Raw genomic sequence first — 17,981 nt, 5'->3', positions numbered from 1 at the left:
GGTTTTTGCATTTGGTGATCCTTGTGGTTTGGGCAGGCTATTGGATGGGTTGGATGTCAAATGCACCTAACAGGTGGGAAGTCATCAACCGGGTGGACCATAACTTGTGGTCCAACCGGTTTGACTTGAGACCTTCTCATTCATATATATATATATATATATATATATATATATATAAAGAGAACTAATACAGTCACAACTGAGAGTGTGAGGGAGCTTGATTTGCATCATACAGCTGCACAAAATCAAAGGCTGGCATTCTGGGGATGATATGTGAAGCCAGAATTGTGCACAATCCCCGTTGGTGTGTGTTAAAAACAAAGATTAATCAGTTAGGAACGAAAATTCAATCTACTCTTCTCGCTAAAGGACATGGAAATCAAACGTTTCGTGATGATGTACATGAGAAAATTCAAAATCAGTTAGACAAAATACAAGCTTTTGCTTATCTGGGTAGGGGTGGTGGCTTAGAGAGCTGACACTGTACATCCAGGCGGGCCAAATCTCGAATCGCCACGAATGACTTCAATGGCGGCCTCCTATAAAATAGGAAAATGTTGTAAAGCTTTTAAATCCCTCTCATGAGACCACCCAGCAAAAATCAATCAAATGTGAAAACAGCTCTCTGTTTTTTTTTTTAAAGAATCAACAAAAAAAGTGAACAATGACTCTGGAGTCAAATTGCATTGTGGCAGTTTTTTACTTTCCTCGAACTTTTGGACCAGAGCAGATTCTGTCAGAAAACATGGCATAGATGCACTGCAAATGTTGCTTTGGCACTTAAACAATATCAGTGAGCTGTTTATCCTTCTCAGTTTTCTCATGTTTACAGGGACGGGAACTCCAAAACAGCATTTAGAAGCTCGCAACCATTGGATCAACAAAAGCACAGCCAATCAACCATTTTGGATTTGACTGAATATGGTGCATATAAGTTCTATTTATCCTCTATGTGGTTCTTCTTTTTTTCTTTTTTTTTTTTAATGTGGTTGGGGGGCAGGGGATTATCTGGAAGCTAACTATCTCAGTAGGGATAATTAGTTCTGGAACAAAGCTGAAGGAGTTGAAAAGCGGTTCACAGAATTCACAGCACAGTCATGGTTTGAGGCTTGCAATGGAGTTCAAAGGAAGCCAATGAAGAACTAATGAAATGTTGGGTAGAAATTATAGAGGCTGTCAAGCCTGAAAACTGCACACAGGTTCCTTGGATTTTCTCCAAACCCAAGGCCATGCTCCTTGGGACCTTTGCCTGGTAGCCACAGCCACATTATGGCAGATCTGGAAAGAGCACAACAATCATGCATGTTCAGGAACAAAGCAGAAGGGGTTGAAATGGTGGTGGGTTTTACTTGCCAAACGGTTGTCTGGGCTGAGGCTTGCAAGGATTTTGAATGAATCAAAAGTGCAGAACTAATGAGATGCGGGTAATACTAAGATGTTTGTCCTTCCCAATTATCTCATGTTTGTAGGGAAGGGAACTCCAAAACAGATTCCTTGCCTGGGAGGGGGTTCCTAAACCTTCACTTAATGTAGGACATCCCCTTCACCTTATACAGTATCCTCTTTAGCCTGTTTGGACTGGTGAAAACCAAAAATTAGTTGAAGAAAGGAAAACTATGGAAAAGAATCCTTCAATAACATGTTTGTTTTAGCATACATGGTTTCAATGGAAATGTGGAATGGTCAACGGTAAAAAAGTGGGAGTTGTCTCTCAAAAAGCGTGGAAAACTCATTTCTTAGGTTTTAGAAAGGAAAAGGAAATGACCCTTTCCTGAGGATAACTGTGGGAAGGAAAACCGATATCCTCAAGTCTTCTTGTCGTTCACAAACAAGGGAAACCATCACATCTGAGGAAACCAATTTCCTTTCCCACAGTTGAATCCTGTTTTCCACCAATCCAAACAGCCCCTAAAAAAATTCGACTTATGTACAGAAAGGGAAAGTAATTTAATTACCTCACTGATTTTGTCAGCTGAAGCACTTAGAAAACGCCAAAAATTGTCGGCAGCATGACTTGTGAACTGCAGAAACCATGGCGGTGTTTGGGCCCTTGCATCCATATCTTTCACTGGTTCAGTGATGCTAAAAAAATTTCAACAATTCAAGGAATTCATCTGGCTCCTCTTTTTCTTTAACAACCTGTCCAATCCATCATTCAACATACAAACTCAGAATCATGAATAAAAAAATCCAATCACAAGTGACACTTACGAACTGATGCAAGAGCAAAGCAAAAAAAAAAAAAAAACACAGATGAGGAAACAAGAAAATCTAATAACAAAATTGACTTTTTTTTGCTCATACATCTTCCAGCACAACAAGTGGATATCATTCTAACTTGATATCTACATGCCGTCAACAGCAACTCATCATCATCATCCAAGCCTCATCCCCTATTTACTGGGGTCGGTTTAATGAACCTTGTTCCCCCATTCCACTCTATCAAGGGCCAGATCTTCAGTTAGACCATAAGTCATCACGTCCTTTCTTACTACCTCCACCCACATCCTTTTGGGTATTTCCCCTTTAACTTGTACTAATTCACTCCTAACCGGCACGATTCTTGGTCTCCGATGTACATGACCAAACCATCCAAGTCAACTTTTCCTCATCTCATTACCTATTGGTACCAATGTTGTCGAATCGCATATGCGACCGCATATTTTTTTGGGGAAAAATTTTGAAAAAATAAATAAATTGAAAATTATGGAAAAATTCAAAAAAATTGTAAATTTTTTTTTTAATTTTTTTAAAAAGAAGAAGAAAATTAAGGGTAACTTTCCTAAGTTAATAAATAACTAATTTTACTTATTTAAAATATATTTGAGAGAAATAAAATCAATTAAACAACGAATTAAATAACAAGTGCTTGAATCTTGATCTTTCAACTTCCAAGAGAGGGAATGTAGGGGAGAGAGAGAGAGAGACCACTTGGAAGTAGGAAATATAAGAGAGAGATTAAGACCATTTGGAAGTAGGAAATATAAGAGAGAGAGAGAGAGAGAGAGAGAGAGAGAGAGTAAGACCACTTGGAATTAAGAAATGTAAGAGAAGAATAGAGTAAAAGAGTTTTGGAGTGAGAATATTGCAAATGGGGGAGTTTTGGAAGCCTTCTTATTGACAAAAAGTTTTTTTTACAAAAAAATAAATAAATTAAATAATGTGCCAACCGTTGGCCAATATGCGATCGCATAGATCGCATATTTTTGCATAGGGCATGATTGCATATGCGATTTGCATATGGATATGTGCATATGTCGTCGCACATGACAACAATGATTGGTACTACTCCTAAAGTCCCTCGTATGCATTCATTTCTTATTCTATCATTCCTCATCTTGCCACTCATCCATCTCAACATCCTCATTTCAGCTACACTTATCCTATGAACATGTTGTTTAACTGCCCAACATTCTGTACCTTAAACAATGGCTCGTCTTATAGCCATCCAATAAAAATTCCCCTTCAGTTTCAGTGGTACACAGTGATCACATGATACTCTAGAGGCACATCTCCATTTCTTCCACCCAGCTTGATTTCTATGGGTAATATCCTTTTCAATCTCTCCACTCATGAATTATTGACCCATGTACCAAAATTGGTCATTTTGGGAAACTTCTTGGTCAGCAATCTTAACTAATTCCTTACTTTCACTCCTATTATTATTACTAAAGGTGCACTCCATATACTCTGTTTTAGTCTTAACTAATTTTAAATCCTCTAGATTCTAAAGCAACCTTCCATAAATCTAGCTTTGTATTTACACCTTTCCTCAATATACACCATGGAATCTTTTCCAGCAAATGCCTCGTTAACTCGTCCATAACCAATGTAAAAAGGCGCAGGCTTAAAGCCTATAGTAATTGAGTACTCAGTTGTCTTTCACCAGTGGTCCTCACATTTGTTATCGCTCCCTCATACATATCCTTAACAATGTCATATCCTCTCAGTATTTGAACAGCAACTACTTGACTTAATTTATGTGAAGAAAATTCAGTTATCTTTCCAAGAAAGTTCTATTATCATTTATAAGTACACAGGCAGAAATTTGTGAACATGCAGTGCCCTATAGTTTAACCAACAACCTATCTAATCCTTCTCCATTTGCAATGCAGAGTGGATTATCGATGACATGGTGCACAGTAGTTGATAAGACAATTTTCATGGCTTTTCAATGTGACACATCACACGAAAATTGTCTCAACCATCTTGAGCCACTGGCTGAAGAAGAAACAACTGCTTAATCTGCTGGAAACAGATTCAGGATTCTAGATTTTAGTGGCCGATCAGACTAACCATGTCTGACTGCAATTGAGAGCTGATCGAACTACAATAACAGGGTTGACAAGACTTGATCTCTACAGCTTCTGAGCATCGTTTAAGCAGTGAAAAGCAATAGGCCAAGGACTGGTTTGTGGTGTCTGCTAAATGTGTACAGGAACATTTGTCTGCCACCTTGAATGAGAACAGAATGATAATGGGCCACAACCTATTATCACAATGTTCTCGTGTTGAGACGGATATTGTGGATGGGAAAATTTAGCACTTCATGCATTCTGCATCTTGCAGGATGCATCACATCCCATTCTATTCTCGTTCCACATCTAATTGAAACAGGCATGAAGAAAATTGGCAAAGTCAGAAACTAAAAGGAAGAATATGCATCAAGGGTAAGCCTCCAGTTCACACAGACTTTTCTTAGAAGTGAAAACTACAGAGTAAGGGTGAAGCCAAAAGTATGAGATGATTAGGAACACGAAAGTAAAGCCACAGGAGTACCAACAAAATGCCATTCATTGGTCATCAATTCTACTAAGAAAACAAGAAAGAGAAGCATTCACTAATTATACCCGAGGGTAGGGAAGCAGGTGGGACATCTTTCCTCCTGAATTCAGTCGTGGTTGCAAAGACATGGGATGCAAAGTAAAGTGGTTTCCACTTTCCATCAAGACATTCCCAAAAGGATAGTTTTTAAAGTCTGTCTTGCTAAAGGATGGTTTTTAATTGAAATGAAATGCTGCCAATCAATCCCTCATCTTTAGTTTTAAGGGATGAGACGATCACCAGTTTTGAGGGATTACTTGTGGAGTTTGGAACCACACTCTAGCAACATCTCTAGAGTTTTGAATGAGTAATCTGTGAAGTCATTAAATCATTTCCTGACCAGGAGATTCCTCAAAGTGATATCTTCCATTCTATTAACTCTATCATTCGGAACAATGGAGAGCTCAAGAGAACGTTTGCAATAAAATTAGAGTTGAACAAATGAAGGGGAGATGAGACTCTAGAGTGCTGTGTGATCACACGTGCCAATAAAACTAGGAGAAATTATCATAACAAAACTATTAGACTAGCTAAGCTATATAGTGCACAGCGTCGGTTAATTAAGAGGAAGTATAAACAGGGGACGAGGATATTTGGATGCATGTATAGGAACACTAGGAAAGATGGGTTTAAGAATGAGCCATTCGAAGCAACCAAGGTGTAGCCCCACTCTGAGATATAAAATGGAGAGCTGCTTGAGATGGTTCAGCCATGTGCTCGTGAAGACGGGCCCAGTAAGATGTGCAAAATTATAGAGAGCTGAAGAGCCAGAAAGGAGGATTGGAGGAGGACCTAATAGGAATTCTTGATGAAACCAGATTCAAAGCTGAACCCAAAACCAATGACAACAATGATTAATGATGAGAATTTTTTGTGAAACAGGATTCGTAAAACCCACCACAAAAAAGCTGGGATGCAGCAGTGGCAATGGCAGTGATGATGAAAATAGTATTCACTTGCATAAGTGATGAAAACAAGATTGATACAATATATTCCAGCAAGATTAACAAAATGGTAAACTGTAGTCTTTTTTTCTTCTGAAGGCAAGCAAATATTATTAAAGAAAAGAAACAGGTAAAGATAAAACAGGCCGAGGAAGAAGACGGCAAAAAATGGACAAAAAGAAAACTGAAAGAAAACAGCTAAACAAGGGAAGACCCATCAGCCAGATCTATTATCCTCACAAAAGACTTAAATCTTAACAGCACCCTCTTTGGCAAGCTGATCAGCGTTAACGCCCTCAATGTGTCTGATGATGGCCTGATGAGCACTACAAACGTTTTGAACCTCATCAATCCTATCTGCAATCTTCCAAGGACTGATGCCAGAGAGGGCCAGCCGATAGCATTTCAAGAATCTCCAGCTACAATGGCTGGGAACTAATAGTCATGGAGATCAGATTCATATGATTTGGGAAAGACTTTTAATCTCCCGAGCATATAACCAAGAAGACACATCACCTTGGAAGTAGAGGTAATAGGGTTGTCGACTTTTGAGAAGTTCTAAACCTCACCCATTTATCAACAAGGTGTTTTGTACCAACCCCTAACCAGTGGATCCAATTTGAGATCTAGGCCTGTTTATTACTGGGAAGGTCCATCAACCCGTCAAGTCAACCTGAACCATTTACATCCCTACTGATTGGTGCAATTTTGCACGACAGCCCATGAAATATGTGCTGGACCTAACGGACAGTGCAGACTCATGCAACTAGGAGCACTATAAGTTGCAATGTTCTAAGAGAAATGGAACATTTAACTGGGATAACAGGTCTAGTGACCCATTGAGTCAACTCAACCCATTTACATCCCTACTGCATTTTGCATGGTAGCCCATGAAATGTGTGCCGACCTAATGGACAGTCAATACATTCCCTCAGTGTCCCAATGAAACTAGGAGCAGTGTAATTTATAATGCTCTTTAAGGACAATGGAACATTCTCTTTTTCGGGAAGAGACTTCCAAATTCGTGAATACGGAATCAAGAACGTATGCATCTCTTTGGGGGAAGCGCTCATCCTGGAAGAGGAACTAACGGAAGCAAAGACAATTGCTTTGAGAGAAGATAAAAGAAACTTGACAAACTTTTGCCTAGTGCAGATACTTCATTATTGGTTCCACAATTTGCATCAGAAAGAATGTAGCATTCCAAATTATAACTGGCATATCACTAACACCAACGCCAATTGCGCCACAAGAGATTGATAACCAACCATCATAAGTTATGTCAATGGACCTCCTCTTTCAATTCAAAAGTTTGTTCCTTACAACAAGATATGGAAACCGACAGTAAAACACATCCTAAAATTTGAGAGCAACCCGATCAAGTACCGATATAGAGCAATAGTAAAGGGAGAATCCAACTCTAATAACTAACCAGGAGTTGGGAATAAATACTCCAAATATGAATTATCCTGATTCTGGAATTCCAATTGTCAACAGAACCTCATGGGGGCAGCGGATGTGCACATGGGATTGTTTCTATGCATCCAAAGCAAGACACAATCATGTGAACTGTCTAGTCCTTTACGTTCACGAGGACAGAACTTCACTTGACACAGTCAAATCCATCTGGGGCCCTGTTGGATCCTGCTTAGCATCTGGTTTTTATCTGGGTATCTTTCTGTTGTGGTTTGCAGATCAGTGTCGAGTCAATATGCTGAGAGAGTAGCTAGCTTTAGGCCTTGGCTGATCTTGTATATAGCCTCTGTTCAATAAAATATTGTCACGCCATGCAAAAAAAGAATTTTAATGCATGTCTCATCAGTCCCAAAGAAAAGAAGGGGTTTTTTTTTTTTTTTTTAAAGATTCCACAGATAAGAAGTTAGATGCATTAGAACTGAAAGAGATCAGAAGGGCAGAGAAGAGAGGAGATGTAGGAACAACTGAATGCCTTTGCAAGGAGTTGGAATCTTCTCTATTGTGTAGGGAGAGATTTCAATGATATTTGGTTCCCTTGTGAGAAACTGGGAGGGGATGTGGAATCTCTTCAAACATTATAATGATTCAGACTTCACTAATTCTAACAAGCTTATAGACATCCCAATTCAAGGAGGTATATTCAAGTTGTCCAGCGAATAAGAAGAGGTGAAATTGAAGCTTGATTGATTCCTACTCTCTTTCATGGGAAGAGTACCTCATCAGGGTTTCTTCCACCACCCTAGCTAGCCCCAATTTTAATCATTAGATACTCTTTCATTCATAGGTATGTCTGTTGGTCCTACAGCTTTCAGATTCTTTCGGATTCAAAAAGGTGTGGTTAGAATTTAGCAGCGGGTTCTGCCAAGTTCGTTGAGGGATATGGTGGAACGGAAGTGCAGCTGAAGGTTGGGTTCAGTATCGTTCTCAAAAGAAGATTCTTAAAAAAATAAATCAAGGAATGGAACAGCTTTCAAGAAGTTGGAGGGCAGGAAAGCTGACACCCTTGGGAAATGACAGTTGACAATCATCAGTGATGACGGAAGATACAGGGCTCATTTGAATCAGCATGAAGGGAAAATAAGGGAGCCAAAAAGAAAGTTTAGAGATATATTAAGATGGAAAAATTTCTTGCTATCAGGAACCTCAGACCTCATGGCTCAATGAAGGGAATACCAAATTCTTCTACTTAGTTGGCTCATGGAAGAAGGAAGAATCCCAATTTCGAATTAACAGTGGATGGAAATACAATTGCAGATAAACAGGAGGACCCCGGACAGGAAGTCAGCAATTATTTCCATAAGCTCTATCCAAAAGAATATTTTACTCGGCTGCACCTTGATGTTTTTGGTTTTTAATGTCATCCTTGTAGGTGATTCAGAATGGGTTGAGCGGACGTCCGTGGAAGAGGAGGTTAAAGAGCAAGTCTATGATATGAATGGGCACAAAGCATTGAGTCCCAATGGTTTCGTGATGCCTTTATAAAGCCTTCTGGGACAACAGATATAACGTAGGTGTTCGATGAATTTCATGAAGGAAGTTGAGTAAATAAGGGAGTGAACAACTACCAATACACTCATCTGGAAAAAGAAAAAAAAAAGAGGTGTTGGAGCTTGCAGATTTAGACATGCAAGCTTAGTAGCAGTCTTTGTTAAACTCCGGCAGAACTCCTAGCTAACAAATTACAAGAAGGTAAGGGCCTGACTTTCATGCCCACAGGCCAGAACAGGCCTAAATTTCAGGCCTAAAATTTAAATGGACCAAGCTGGCGCTGGACACCGCCCATTGACAACTGTAAGAATGATGCATGAGCATTGAAGAATCCCATGGTTGAAATAACAGTATATGGAAATACAGGTGCAGATAAACAGGACCCTGGACATGAAGTAATTAATTATTTCCATAAGCTCTATCCAAAAGAGATTTTCCTAGGCCACTCCTTGATGTTTTCAGTTTAATGTCATCCTTGCAGATAATTCAGAATGGTTTAAGCAGGAGTCCATGGAAGAGGAGGTTAAAAGTTTAGTCTATGATATGGAAGGGCACAAAACACCTAGTCTCATGATGGCTTTTATAAAGCCTTCTGGTACAACAACAGATATATTATAGGTGTTTGATGAATTCCATGAAAGAAGTTTGAGTAAATAAGGCAGTAAACAACTAACAATACACTCATCCTGAAAAAAGAAGAGGTCTTGGAGCTCACATATTTAGACATGCAAGCTTCTTCTTCTTCTTTTTGAAAGATCACAAAATTTTATTAAAAAGGAGAAAAATCTGCAACATCAAAAGCCAAAAGCTAAAGCAACAAAAGGGAGGCTGAGAGAGCGACCCAACTAGTCTAGTACCCAAGAAAAGACATTACAACACTTTAAATTAGGAGCACAGGAAGCCCATTCAATGACCAACGCTCTAGCCCTTTGAGAACCTCCTTCGACTGGCTTCCTAGCATTGTTGAAAAACCTAGCATTTCTTTCTTCCCAAATGGCCCACCAAATTGCGAGTAAAGTCATTCTCCAAAGCGCTCACTTTTCTTCCTTGAGACCCATCCCATGCCAAGCAATCAAAAGAAGATCCACCATTTCCAGAATGGATCATGCCATTTGAAAACATCCCATAATATCCGCCCAAATCTTCCCCACAAAAGGGAAGTGAACAAAAAGATGGTCCACTGTCTCCTCATTGTGCATGCACAAAATGCAAATATTGGGTATCGCCATCGATCTTTTCCAAAGGCTATCGATAGTAAGGACTTTCTTCCTTCCTACCAACCAACCGAAGGCAACTATCTTTGGAAAAACATTCTAGCGCCAACCGAACTTGGTGAATCCCGTCACCCCTTGACGGACACCACCTCGCAAGAGAGTAGAAAGATTTAACCAAGAATAATCCCGATTTTCTATCCCTCCACATCATCTTATGCAGATCAGAGGGATACAGGGCAAAGAGATGAATATGATCTAAAAGGGTCACACACTCCTCAGCTTCCTCATCGCAAAGAGATCGATTTAGACATACAAGCTTAGTAGCAGTCTTTAGTAAACTTTAGCAGAAATCTTAACTTTTTTTTTTTTTTTGAAAGATAAGGGCCTGACTTTCATGCCAACAGGCCAGAACAGGCCTAAATTTCAGGTCCGAAATTTAATTGGACCAAGCTGGGGCTGGACACCGCCCATTGATAACCCAAAGAACGATGCATGAGCATTGGCCGACATACAGCCTTACCATATTGGCACCAACATCAGAAGGGCCACCTTACAGCTTACATGGATTATTTTTTTGGAAGTTGCTTGAAGAGGTTCTTGTCTTCGGGAGGTTTATCAATTCAAAAGAAATTAAAAAAATAAAAAAATAAAAATAAAAACACTAAAAACTATGAGGCATTTGTGATCTTGTGATAGTTGGGAAGTCTGTTTTTTTACGGAGCTTTTCCATGCCGTTGTCTTTTAATGGAAGTAGTTTAAGGAGAGTTTGCCGTCTTTCAGTTATAAATATCATCTAGAGCAGCTTCTATGCTCTTAGAAGAAAGGAATATACGAAGTTTCTAAGTTTGGCAATCAAAGTTGGCGTCTTTCAGTTATAAATATCATCTAGAGCAGCTTCTATGCTCTTAGAAGAAAGGAATATACGAAGTTTCTAAGTTTGGCAATCAAAGTTGGCATGGAGCTTCTCGCAAGCTGACTTGGCGGGTTTCTGATTGTGAAGGGGGGTTCTAGTAAAGCGGTTGATTGGGCTTCAGGAAAATGTCCATGTCCATAGAAGCTGGCCTTCCTTATGAATGAACTAAAAATGATATCTTGCTCCGTGGATATTCTGTATCTGATTAATCGTGAATCCAATAGTAAAATGTTGATGTATTGGCAAAGGGGTCCATGGTATTCTTTATAAGCGACTCTTATCCATTGACATGATTGTTTTGCACCTCCTTTCCTGTTTGGAGATTTTATCTAGTAAAATTTTTTGTTGCCAATAAGAAACAAAATTCTCTTGTTGCAGCTGTGTTTTCTTTTGCTACATAAAGCCTTTCTGGCCATCCTGTTAGACCGAATTTTGTTGTTTTATTTCCTTTTAGTTGTTTGTTTCAGGGTGCTCTAACCTCCGGTTAGTCACTCTGCTGTGCAGTTGGCATTTGTTTCTCTCCTTTTTTTAATATATTTTTTTAACTCTCTCTCAAAAAAAAAAAAAAAAGGACATTTCTCTGATTTAATAGGATTAGAAATTAGGTGTAGGGGTTGATTGATTTTCTTTTCTTTTTCAAGGATCCTTCCCCCTCTGGCCTCTGACAATTGTAAACACCTACCCTATGGTTTGGATTGTAAACACATATTCCTAGTTTTTCCTATTCCATGGGTACAATGCTAGTCTACATCCTGCATATGGTTCTATAGAAGACACTGAAGTGCTCAAAGTGAATATACAAACTGCTCCAGGTGCTGGAAGATTGAACCTGCGGACCCAGGTGCATATCTTAACTGTTCCAATGATGACAGAGATCTGGACTCCAAATTTCCAGATTTCTTTCTCCATTGCATGTTAAAGCTTAATTTTGCCAGCAGCTTGGTTTAGCAAGAGTACATAGCACTGCTTGAGACAACCATGGTCAGTAAAGATAGCAAACTTGATCCCTACTGGTAATAATGATTCCGTTGAAACGGAAGCTAGAGCCCTTACTACTGGCTTTCATTTTGTAGAGCCAATTGAATGTTGGATTGGGTTGAAGGTGACATGCACATGCAGTGGTATGGGCTTAAAACAGAGAAACAGAACCATGGCAACTAGCTAGCATCATTGACAGTATTGCAGAATCATCACATCTCTTGATTTAAATTTTTTTTATGACAACAGGGTGTCCCTCCCCCTTTTGAAGGCAAGACTATTCCCTGCAGATGCACACAATCATCCGCAAACCACATGCATTGGGTAAAGCATGGGAAGGGGAATCAAAACCACATCTGCGGGGAGCAAACCCACGACACTAGCCGTTCCCTCTCACGACAAGGGAATCATAAGGAAAATAAAGAGGTAAAACTAGGGAGCGCAAAATCCTCTCTCTTTTAGCAGCACAATTCTGCCTCTTATGTAAATTATTTAAAAATAAAAAAAAATTTAAAAAAATGACAACACAGGCCCTCCGCCCCATTTTGAGGCAAGATTATTCCCTACGGAAGCCTCTTATGTAATGTTTTCACCCCAGCGCCAAATGAGTTCAAGGCGACATGCACATGTTGGTGGCTGAGCTAAAAACAGTGAAAATGAACCATGACTATCTAGAAAATAAAGAGGTAAAACTACGGAGCGCAAAATCCTTTCTCTTTTAGCAGCACAATTATGCCTCTTATGTAAATAAATAAATAAATAATTGACAACACAGAGTGTCTCCGCCCCATTTTGAGGCAAGACTATTGCCTACGGATGCGTCTTATGTAATGTTTTCACCCCAGCGCCAGATGAGTTCAAGGTGACATGCACATGTTGGTGGCTGAGCTAAAAGCAGTGAAAATGAACCGCGACTATCTAGCATAATTGACGAGATTAGAGAATCACTGCATCTCTCGATTTAGTTTTCTCCTGTCCCAAGAGAAGGTAATCAAGAGGCAGATCAATAGGGAAAAGGTATGGGAGCGCAAAGACCTTGTCATTTTGTAGCACAATTTCTGCCCTTTATGTAATCTTTTCTTTCCTCACTTTAACCAAGTACATTATTCATTTTATTTTATTTTATTTTTAAAAAGGCACCAAAACATTGTAGAATAGCAATAAGAAATATAGAAAACAAACAACATTACAAAATGTAACCAGCAAGCAAGAAATCATCACTTCTCAAAATGCCACTTCTAAGCTCAAATAATACATTCACTAAACTATCTGGTAGAAGTTTTGCAGCCTGAATGAAATTTCAAACCCAACCAGAAGACAAACTTTGCACTTTCCTATAACAAACCAATTCAGAGGTTTTGCTACCACTACATGCCAGTCCCTGCACGTCCACACCGGAAAATGTGGCATTCATGTGCCACAGCCAGCCATGCATCAGAGATGGGATCAGTGTGTGGATACCCTGGGCCAAGAATCAGTTGGTGCAGTCATCAGGTGGGTTACATGCATATGAAAAAATGGATGGAGAGAAAAACTATCCAGTGGTCCACGTTCAAGGAACGAGCGTGGTCCACCTGTTCATTGGACCGCCCATCTAATGCGCAGCTCGGATGTGGCACATGTGTGGGCAGGGACAGGGCACATGAAATAGTAAACCTGACCAACTCATACATTGCAACTTATTAACAGATATCCAGAGTTGTATTCCATACCTTAATGGGGATGTCCTTTGGCAGACCCATAAAAGTAAGAACGTCAGAACCAACTCGATTCCAGTCAATCTCTTTTGCTTCACCTATCTCTCTGTGGCTATCCATTTGACTACTACTATCATGTTCAAAGCAACTTCCTACCCACAAATACAGCATCCCAACCTTATGCTTGTCTAGACCTGCATCTGGAGATAAGAAAAGAAACACTGCCTTGGAGTCAAGATCAATCGTACCAAATTCTACAATCTTTTCTAAAACAGGCCAGCTGTATACCACAGGGCAAACGCGGTTCAAATATTCTGCCCCATTTTCAATCAACCGAGTCAAAACAGATGACCCTAGACCTTCATTCAAGGGACATTCACTCACAACTCCACATGCCTCCACCAAATCACCTTCCTCGGGGCACAAACTATCAACGACCGATTCACCCAGAGACCCCCCCAACAGAATCTTTCGACTTATATCTTCCACTGGATTGGGCTTCTCAGAGTCTAAGCAGTGTTCTCCATTACTTGGTACATCAAAAACATTGTTATCAGAAGTGTAGTTGTCGCTCTCCCTCATAAATCCCTCTTGCGGACTTACAAGAGATACAAGGGATATATTTGTCTTTGGCAACTTCAATGACCGAGATAAGCTCCCTCTTCGTTCAGCAAGTGAAAGACCAACTCCTTTAGCTGGAAGTGAAACTGATTTTGAGAATGACTTCGAAGATTGCTTGAAGGCAGCAGGAGGATCCTGGTTGTTCGATACAGGGTGAGAGTATTTGGATGATGGTGGTAACGAGTTGGACAAGTTTGAGGATGCAGGTGATGGAGTAAGTGAACTGGAAGACGTTGAAGGCGACGTCGTGGGGGAGTCTGAACTAGATTTTGAACTGGTGCTGGAATCGGATGATAGAGAACACGGAGAAAGATGAGGTGATGACGAGGAGTCCACTACTGGCTGACTTTTTCTTACTCCAGTATTGGCTTCTACCATCAGCATTGAATCAGAATACACCCTAGATAGAGCAACCCTGGAAGTAGTGACCCACTCCTTTACACTTCCTGACACAAACTTCCGCCTCAATATACTCCAATTGCTCTCTCTTGCAGGGAGGTGAGTCTCTTGGCCTGCTCCCGATTGTGAGAACGGTGGCACAAAGCCCCCTGTGATCGCTTTGTGGAAAAGCTCGAAATCTACATTGTACTGATCTACTTTCTTCTTACCTGTGCCGGTCTTGACTGCTGATTCGACCTGCTCCTTATCTACAGGAAGTGGACCACTCGAAAATGCATCCCAAAAGTCCGATGGCTCCTCCCCTTCTGCAATTGTTACAATCGGCCCCTGCACTTTTTCATATCGAACAACCTGCAATGCAGCTGCCTTCGCATCCCGCTCCATTGCATGCTCACAGCTCTTACCAATCCACACATATATTCCTGAGGGCACATGCAAGATGAATGCCCCACGGGAGTCCAACGCCAATGGGGAAGGATCATTCAGCATTTTTGGGACAAGATGAAGCGGGTCATACGGCGAATGGGGCGCCATCCGATACATCCGAAGCACCGAACTGGGGCTCAGAGGGATAGCGTGGACTCTCTTCTGACACTGTAACAGCTGACAAGCGAAACCCATGTTGGGGTTTGCGATCCCACGTGCAGCCTTCACATACTGGAATGCATCATCGAAGCTCTGCCCTTCCCTCCACATGAGATATGCAATCACCAGCGATGTTGAGCGGGATACACCCTGGCAGCAGTGGACCAGTACCCGCCCGCCCTGCTCCCGAACATCCTCAAAGTAATCAAAAACATCATACAGAATGCTTGTGATGTCTTCTGACGGACTGTCTTGTAGCCACAGGGTCTTATACACGAGATCCGCCTTGAAGTACTCGGGGCAGACGAATCCTACACAATTGAGAACATGGGTAATTCCGTGCTCCTTCAGAATGTCACGGTTACGGGCCACAACATCCCCACCAAGGTAAATATGGTCCGCCACCTTCGAGCACTCCTTATCAAAGAAAGCGATCCTATCCCTCTTGACCAGAGCCTGCCCTGCGGCCACATCTGGGTTCCTCTGAAACGAGGACAGATCTAGCTTCAGCCCTTCCCCAGGCCGGCTCGAGTCGGCCCTGCCGCTCGGTGTGGGTGGCTGCGGCCACTCCCCGACATCATCCGACCCTGGTTTCGGCCACTCGTCCAAGCTCCGCCTTGCAATCGACAGCGGCTGCAGCGGTGGGAGGCAAGACCGTGCCTTCAGGTTCTGCTGCGACCGAGGGGTGAGAGGGACTTGGAACCGTCGAAACTGCCCCTGCCCGCAGTTCTTCTCCGTGGCATCTGTGCAATCCCTTGCATGATCAAAGTGGGCGTTGCTCTGCGGCGCGGATCGCGGCAACGACCAAGAAACGGAGCGGCAGAACGTCTTACGGCCCGCGCCGCCGGTGGGCAGCGGGCATGGCCCACGGGACCCGGCATCATCATCCTCGCCAACCATATTCGATAATTCTTGCTAAGAAATCTGAATCGGAGCCGATGCAGAACGCATGGTAATTTTTGGGAAGATCGATCGATTAATCACGCAACGAATGGAACGAATCAAGGTGAAGATTTCTTTTTCATCTGTACATGGATTCAAATCCCTAATCTCTAAAGAAATTACAAGAAGGAATGAAATCTTGAGGAGAAAAGAAGAGATAAAACCCTAGAAGTAGGAAGCTTTGGGGGAGGAAAAAAAAAACCTAGATATTTGACGGAGGGAGGGAGAACGGTGAGAAGGTGATTTGAGAGAGAGAGAGAGAGAGAGAGAGAGAGCAGCCCTAGAGAGAGAGGACATAAAAGGAGTTTTGAGGAGGATAAAAATTTTGATACTCTGGAAGAAGGTAATAGATGATACGCAGGCACTTAGAAATTGCATACGTGGCATAAATTAAATCAAATTAGCGTTAATTGTATAGATCTGTCTTGAATCAAACATTTCCCTTACTTTAAAATATTAATGTTAGATTTCTTGACCTTTCTTGGATGGTTAGAAATGAAAACATCCAATGGTCTTATTTCAACACACGCGTGTCAACGGATCAGAGGTTAGGAATGTTTAAAACGACTGATTTTTTATATGCAGCATAGAGGCAGAGGTTTACACAATGTATTCGGTTTAATTTTTGTTTATATGTGGCACATGTACCATTTTTGGGTGCTTGCGCATCAAGCGCCATACGCATCCAGAGTATCACAGAACTCTCCTGAACGAAAAGGAGTTATACGAAATATTCGTGACATGTATCATCGAGTGTATACACGAGTTTTCATTTATGAGAATTTAGGCCATTTTATTGGTAATCTAGACCGTTGGTATGTTTTTATGAAGATATTTATTGATGAAAAAATTTAAATTTATTATTTTTTCCATTTTTTAAAACAAATTAGAGATGGAAAATACAGAAAATGTCCAGATTCAATTGAAAATTGTTCTTTATAATAGTATTCGTATTTGATCACTTTTTAAAATGATCTGTTGTGGGTTTGAATGGACCAATGGTCTGGATTAACTAAAAGTAGGGCCCAATTATCATATTGGAAACGCATGTATACTAGAAAGATCAGGATCCCTTGTCTATAATAATCAATTTTTTTGAGGGAGAAAAGAAGAGTTTAACCGGGGTTAGTTAGGAACACGGATCTTGCGTGTGTGCAGTGAAAGACGACGAATTATAAGATACACGCGACAGTTTGCGCAGTGTACGTGCGTGGTCAGTTCTGACAAGTTAAGCCCATGGTTCGGTAATCCAGACCGTTGGTTTGTTTAAACCCACCGTAGATGGGCTATATCTTCAAATAATCCTAGATTGAAGCATTCCCACCGCGATTGTCGTTTTATTTATCTTCTCAGTTGTCTGTTGTGGTCATACATCTGGATATTAGACCGTTCAATTGAGGGTAACTTTTGGGAATGCTTCATCAACGGTGGGACTAAAGGGATCAGTGATCTACATCACTGGAACGTGGCCCACTTATTAAAATTGAAATATTGTGAATTTATGTGGAAGTTAGGGTAATGAGAGAGCGAAAAAAGTGACTGAAACGCCGTGACAAGGAAGTTGGGTCCACTTATAAGGTGGGCCACATATGCAACGTTGAATGTAGTTTTCGGACGTGGATTAGCTACTGGGACGTTGAGTAGCGAGACTGGCTACTGAAGTGACGTCACCTAGTTATGTAGGTCCCGACATGATGTATGTTTTATATCCGCGCTGTCCGTCCACTTGGAGGGATTATTTTAGTTATTAGCGGAAGAATGAGTCATATCGAAAGTTCTAGTGGACCCCACCACTGAAAACAGTGGAGAGAGTGACGCCCTCCATTAGAAGCTTCCAATGGCTACAAAAGTTTTTGATCAAACTAATATTTCTATTTTACCTTATTTGATGTCTGTGTGA

General features: G+C 40.9%; 1 protein-coding gene across 2 annotated transcripts; it reads right to left on the bottom strand.

Annotated features, from left to right (window-relative positions):
• Positions 1-332: 332 nt before the first annotated feature.
• LOC131243581 (protein-tyrosine-phosphatase MKP1) lies at positions 333-16,349 on the bottom strand. 2 transcript variants are annotated; one of them, XM_058243045.1, is made up of 3 exons: positions 13,550-16,349; positions 1,956-2,139; positions 333-539 (listed from the first exon to the last, which is right to left on the bottom strand). In XM_058243045.1, exons 1-2 carry the CDS (start codon positions 16,037-16,039, stop codon positions 2,083-2,085), a joined length of 2,547 nt encoding a protein of 848 aa, XP_058099028.1. In that variant the 5' UTR covers positions 16,040-16,349; the 3' UTR covers positions 333-539; positions 1,956-2,082. The 2 variants fall into 2 exon arrangements, with proteins under 2 accessions (XP_058099028.1, XP_058099029.1); XM_058243046.1 differs by lacking the exon at positions 333-539 and adding an exon at positions 957-1,278.
• Between the last annotated feature and the right edge of the window lie 1,632 nt (positions 16,350-17,981).

Source organism: Magnolia sinica, chromosome 4, assembly GCF_029962835.1.
Source record: "Magnolia sinica isolate HGM2019 chromosome 4, MsV1, whole genome shotgun sequence".
Classification (NCBI taxonomy): Eukaryota; Viridiplantae; Streptophyta; class Magnoliopsida; order Magnoliales; family Magnoliaceae; genus Magnolia; species Magnolia sinica.
This window is presented reverse-complemented; position numbering and strand designations above follow the sequence as displayed.